The sequence below is a fragment of the Manacus vitellinus genome, unplaced genomic scaffold (assembly GCF_001715985.3).
Source record: "Manacus vitellinus isolate BGI_N305 unplaced genomic scaffold, ASM171598v3 scaffold_47_pilon, whole genome shotgun sequence".
Classification (NCBI taxonomy): domain Eukaryota; kingdom Metazoa; phylum Chordata; class Aves; order Passeriformes; family Pipridae; genus Manacus; species Manacus vitellinus.
In genome coordinates this window covers 5,223,379-5,229,727 of record NW_021940585.1, presented here as the reverse complement: position 1 = coordinate 5,229,727, position 6,349 = coordinate 5,223,379, and the positions used below count along the sequence as shown (strand labels likewise).

Genomic DNA, 6,349 nt, shown 5'->3' with positions numbered 1-6,349 from the left:
CCGAAAGCTGCAGCCGCACCACTCCATCAACAGCCAGAGCAGCAAGAAGAGCAAGGGCAGCTCCAAGTCGGCCTCTTCCCACATCCCTATTGAGGCCCAAGAAGGTACCAGCTCTCCCCGGGGGATCCCCTTCCAGCCGTTTTCCAGCCCTTCTTCCCTTGGGGTCTCTCGTGCAGCATCCTTTCAGCCCATCGGAACCCCTGGAGCTGGGAACCAGCCGAGCTCCCCTCCTGGCAGCCTCTGTAGGGTGGGTGCTGAGTGGGGCCATCTCCTGTCCTCCAAAATTGGTCTCTCTTGAGGCCTGGGCATGTCCCTAGGTGTTGAGGGAGGACCCTGGGGCAGTGCCTGGCCCTCAGACCTACTTCCCATCCCTTCCTTTAATTCCTGAGGGAGGATTCCCACCCTCTCAGTGCTCCCCGGGCATCCATCCGTGCCGGGTGCTGCCTCACCCATCCACGCCCATCCCCTCATCCGCTCTCTGGCCGTTCCTCCCCAGATTGCTGCGTCCACTGCATCCTCTCCTGCCTCTTCTGCGAGTTCCTGACCCTCTGCAACATCGTTCTGGACTGTGCCACCTGCGGCTCCTGCACCTCCGAGGACTCCTGCATCTGCTGCTGCTGCTGCAACTCGGGCGAGTGCGCGGACTGCGACCTGCCCTGCGACATGGACTGCGGCATCATCGACGCCTGCTGCGAGTCCGCCGACTGCCTGGAGATCTGCATGGAGTGCTGCGGGCTCTGCTTCTCCTCCTGAGGGGCTGCTCGGCGGGGGGACCTGCGCTGGGACCCCCCCAGGACCCCCCGCAGCAGGTGAGGGTCCCCGAGCCGCTGGGAAACGCTGAAGGACAGAGCCTGGTGAAGGAGGAGAGCACGTCCCCCACTGCAAACCTCATCCCCGGAGCTGGTGAGCCGGACCTGGATCCTGCCTGGGGAAGGGTGAATCCGTAGGGCCACGGGGACTCCAGGGGTGGTGGCATCCTCTCATGCTCTACCTCCTCCCCACACGGGCCGGTTCGTGAAGCACCTCCTGCCACCTGAGCCGAGAGCAGGAGTGCCCGTCCCGCAGAGCCCCCGGGTGCCACCCCAGGTCCTGGCCTTGGGGACAGCCTGTCCTGCTGCCACCGCCCGGGGCTGCCCCAGGACAGTGCTCCAGGTGCACGGGGGGCTGACATGGGGGGGCACAGAGCAACCCCTTCCCCCCAGGACACCTCCAGGGCTGGTGCTGCACAGAGCCCTGCTCCCCACCGGGACCCCCAGCGCTGCTGGAGCCTCCAGCCAGGCACGGGGTCCCGTGCTGGGGACACCTCCTGCCAACCCCCCCTCGGTGCTGAGACCGGCAGCCAAGTGCAATACAGGCAGCCCGTCCCCTTCTGGGAAGAAGCTTTTCCTGCACCAGCCCCTGCAGTGGGATCGAAGCTGGGGCTGGGGAGACCCTGGAGCTGTGCCAAGCTGTTCCTGACCCCCCTGTGTCCCGGGGCTGGTGGGGCAGGGTGGCTCAGTTGGTGCCCAATGACCCCCACCAGTTGTTGTCCCCATCCCACCGTCCTGGGGGGAGGGATCTTGGCTGGGTGGGGGTGGCAGATACCCAATGAAGGGCTGGGGAAACAGGGAAGGAACTGTCACGGTATTTTATTTTTTTTTGTCCTTTTTGTTTGTTACTGTAAATAAAGGTCTTTCTTCATTTCTGACCGACAGTTGCCCCACCACATGCTCTGCAGGGCACTCCCTGGGGACAGCTCTGTGTCCCCCATCTCTGTGCCTGTGCCCCATCCTATTCCCAGCTGCAGGGGAGCCTTGGGCCCTGGGGACATGGGACAGGTCAGGACAGCCCCAGGGTGCTCCTGCTTTGGTCCTTGTGCCAGAAGGGAAAATGTGAGAGGACTCTCTGTCCTTCACTCCAGGGAACAGGTTGAGGTTCTGGAGCGCCCCAGCTCCCCTGGGACAAACCCTGGCCCTGTTGTCCCACTGTCGTTCCCTGCTCCTTCCCTGCTCCTTTCAGGCTCCTGAGCTGCTTCACTAGACCCAGGGCACAAATTCCCTAAAGGAGACAATAAATCACATGAATTCCCGGTCGAAGGGCTGAGGCTGCCCAGGGTTGGCATGAGGCTATGGGAGCTGGCAGCCCTTGGAATGTGGGTGGCTTTGGCCACTCCTGCTGCCACCCATCATGTCCCAGCCCAGTGTGGGACCATCAGCCATGCTGTGCCAGGCCATGTGGGTCAGGGACCACAGCCCCACACCAGGGTCTCGCTGCCCCTGGGGGGGCTTAGCTGGCCCAGCTCAGCTGCTGCCTGGGCTGAAGTTGAACGAGGAGGGGAAAAATACTTAAAAATCAGGGCCAAATGGGTCAGTTGGTCACGGTGACATGGGCTGGTTTGGGATCTGGGCTCTCTGCCCTCCGGCGCTGCCACTCAGCCGGGAAACCTATTTTTAGTGGTGAGCGAAGGGCGGTCGGAGCCGGCAGGGTGCAAGTGCACAGAGGGGAAGAGGCTGGGGCAGGCAGCCTTCCTCCACCCCACACACCCCAGGGAGGGCTTGGCGTGCTGGACTGAGGCTTTATCCCTCACTAAAGGAGTGAGGGGCCAGGGGATGGGATGCACATCACTGCCCACCCCAGGGTGGACAGGATCGGGGCCCCATGCAGCACTCGCAGGGTCGGTGGGAGCTTTTCCACGGGCTCTGGCTGAGGCTCTGCTCCAAACTGTTTGCATCCTTGGCAAGGAGGGATGGAGGCGCTGGCCTTCCCCAGCCTGGCCTCACTTGTGCTGCTAATTAGGGAAGTTGGGGCTGGCAGGGCTGCTCCCACCAGCCACGGCACTGCCGGAGTCGCTTAATGGGGAACAGATTCCCCTGGTGTGGGAGGGCCCTGCGGGCTGGCCCTGCTGGTGTCCCACGTGGGTTGGGGGTCTCACACACCCTGTACACTCCAAGCACTCAGCTGCCCCCCTGCTGCCCAGCCCTTCTAATGCTGCTCCCAAGGGTCCAGGTCCCTGTCCCGAGCAGGGGGTGGGGGGCAGAGCCGGGCTCGTCGCAGAGATGATGTTCTGCTCGATGGATGTGATGTTCTGCTCGATGGATGTGATGTTCTGCCCGATGGATGTGATGCTCACGCCTACGAATGTACTGCAGTGAGAGCTGCTGCACTGAAAAAATGCAAATAAAGAGCAGTAAGCAGTGCAGGGCTACCCAAAAACTCTGCTCAGCGCTGCAGTGCTGCTCTGCAAACCCACCCTGAGAGAGGTCCCACCTTCTCCATCAGCTCTTCAGGGCTGGGTGTTGGAAGGGGCAAAGACAGATTTATTTCAGCCCTGACCCCAAACCTGAGGCACATCCACTGCCCTGAGCAGTGCTGGTTGCTCTGCTCGTGTCCCAGGTGCTCCTGAAAATCACAGGGATGGTCCTGGGATGTGGGAATGATGGATCAGAGCAGGGAATGATGGACCAGAGCAACTCAAGTCCCTGAAAGGGCTTGAAAAGCCAAGTGGAAGCCCTCCTTTAATGCAAGCTGACGTGTGCCATCCAGGTTGCAAAACATCAGGGAAGGCAAGAGTTAAACTCTCCTGCCTGGGAATTAATTAACAACAGATGTGCTCTGGTTTAACTAATTACTCTCCTGCCAGCACTTGGTTTTTACGGTTCTCTCAGAGCTGGGGCTGGACCACTGTGCCCATGCACATGCTGGCCCTGCAGGCTGGGCTTTCCTGGGCACCCTGGGGTTCCCTGCCTGCCTTCCCCAGCCTGGCTGGCCCCATGTTTGCTGTCTTAGGTGAAACAATTCAGTGAAATGGGCTAAAATTCCTTAAAAGATCCAGTCACCTAAATTAGCCTCGCTGTGTTTCAGGCACTCGGTGCAGGGTCCCCCCAGTGCCACAGGGCTGTTCCCCAGGATGGTCAGAGCCTGATCCCAGCTGGCCAGCAGTGTTTCCTTCTCCCATATTCCCCTGCTGGTGATTCATTATGGATGGCACACTGGGGGTGTTCATGATGGGAGCTCATTGTCTAATTGCTAATGGGCTGCCAGGGCTGCAGCCAGTGCAGAGCAAGATGTGCCACTCAAAGCTTGGAAAGTCTGCAGGAGCCGTGGCAGGCAGGTGAGGAACCCTCGGGTTTCAGGGCTGGCCCATCCCAGTGCTGCAGGAGCTGGATGGTGCTCACGGGATGAGCCCCACGTCCAGCACTTGGCTGCTCCTTCACTGGGGACGGCTTTCAGCAGCCTGGGCTATTTCTGTCCTCAATCACGATCAATAAAGCAAGAGAGGGTTTTTATTTTCCACTCCAAATACTTTCTCCATCCTGTTTCCTCCCGGTTCACACGGCAGACTGGGGTGCGCTCCAGCAAGGAGGCCCACAAAGCCATTTCCTCCTCCTCCTCCTCCTCCTCCTCCTCCCAGTTGCTGCAGCCCCCACTTCTGCTCCCACTCCTGCTCCTACCCCATCCCTGTGCAGCCCCAACAGTCCCCTCTAATTCCCAGCAATCCAAGGGGCAGGTTTAGCAGGAAGATGAGGGAAAGGCATCACACACGTGTGCACACACACACACACACGCACTCACACACCAAAGAAAACACTTCCAGAGCCAAAGGGAAAAAAATAAAACCAGGACTTTGGAATACAGAGCAGCTCATGTAATCCCAGGTTCTGCTGGATGGGGGACGGGCCGAGGGGAGACGACTGCAGTCTATTAAACTTCCTTTGAGAACCCGCCAGACTGACAACAGCTGGAAGGAATTAACATTTCGGGTCCACCAGCTCCTCTCCTCACTTTCACCCTTCCCCAAAAACCAACTTGAGGCCAGAGGCCCAGCAGCATCACTTTTTTCCACTCCTTGGTGTCCCACAGTCTCTGGCCAGAGCTGATCTCTTTAATCCTGAACCTGCCAGAAGCGTGAGCATCTGCTGAATGAAAAATCCAGTGCCTGTGCTGGCACAAGCCCCCAGTCTGGATCCTGTGTGTCCTACAGGACTGGGACCAAGGTGTGGTGTCACAACAGCTCTGCAAGGTGGCTTTGAGCCATCTGGCACCTCTCAGCCTCCTGCACGAGAGCAGCACTGCCAAGGAAGGGAAAAATACCCCGGTAGGGGAGGGAAGGGGCAGGAAGGGTTTGCTTGGCCCGGGTTTGCTGTCGCTTCGTGGTGGGGGGAGCGGGGTGGGACAGGTCGGGGCTGCTGTCGCCAGCAGAGCTTACCCAGAGCTGGGGTGTCTCGAGGGGAGGGGGTGCAGGAGCGCCCTGGGCTCGGTGAGAGCTGAAGCAGTGCAGAGCTGGCACATGCCGGGGGTTTGGCTGCCAAAGGGCAATTTGCCTGGAAGCGCCGGCTCCTCCAGCCGGGCTCGGGGGCTGGGACCCGAGCAGAGCCCAGAGATCCCCACGTTCTGCCTCGCTACCAAGTTGGAGAAGGAAAATGCTGGAGTGCTCGTGTTAACCCTCTCCTGGAGCCTGGGAGGGGGGTGGGGAGAAGCCCAGCCAGCCCCCCACCCTTATACACTGCCAGAGACCTGGGCAACGAGGGCAGGAGAGGAGGTTTGTCCCCAACAACAGCAGGGACAAAGTCAGGATGCACAGGACAGCCAGACCCGTGTCCATACACACATATACACCAACAGGGACATGGATCCAGGGACCCCACTGGATTTAATGCTGTGCCTTCAGCTCCTGCCCAAAGGGAGGTGGAATCCCAGGCTCAGGAGAGCTGGACAGACACTGTGAGCCCCTTGTTGGGTGCCGGGCCCCCTGTGCCTGCAGAGCAACGGCCTGAACCAAGAGCCATCACCAAGAAAACAGATCAGCTTAATTTTGCTTTTATTACAGCATTTATTGTTTCACCGAGGCATTTCTCAAGCCTTAACACACTCCCTGTTTCACCTACAGAGCTGCCACAAACCCCACCAGCTCGAGCATCTCCTTTTTTTCCTGCTACAACAGCCTTTTGAGTGGCTCTTGAGCGTCGCCTGGTCCCTCCTGGCCAGGAGGTGCCAGGGGCTGGCCCAGGACCCCGCGGCACAGCCGTACCTGCCCGCCGGGCGAGCAGAGCCTTCCCCGCACGGCTCCTCAGGAAGAGGTGCCTCCAAACCCAAATAGTGATTTCCTGCTGCAGCCGGGGGAGTTGTTTTCTTTAAAACTGCAGCTGAAACTGGAGAGGGGCTGGAGTTTGCCGAAATATCTGGGAGCTGGGGGGGAGCTGCGGCGCCCGCAGCCAACACACACACCCCGCACGCACCCGCCGGGGGTGCCAACATTTGAAAGCCATTAACGGGGATATTTGGGGAGGAAAAATTCGGGCCCTGCCTTTAACCCCACACAGAACAGCCCCGGTGAGTTATGGGGTGAAAAAAGTGGCACCATTTCTCCACG

The 6,349-nt window shown here is 59.9% G+C and overlaps 1 protein-coding gene across 1 annotated transcript; it reads left to right on the top strand.

The window, feature by feature from the left end:
* Nucleotide 1: 1 nt before the first annotated feature.
* On the top strand, nucleotides 2–753 carry MDFI (MyoD family inhibitor; the record flags this gene model as incomplete). Its single annotated transcript, XM_029962507.1, has 2 exons — nucleotides 2–104; nucleotides 497–753. Coding segments are annotated over 2 exons (360 nt in total), but the record flags the coding sequence as incomplete, so codon positions are not given.
* Nucleotides 754–6,349: the final 5,596 nt, after the last annotated feature.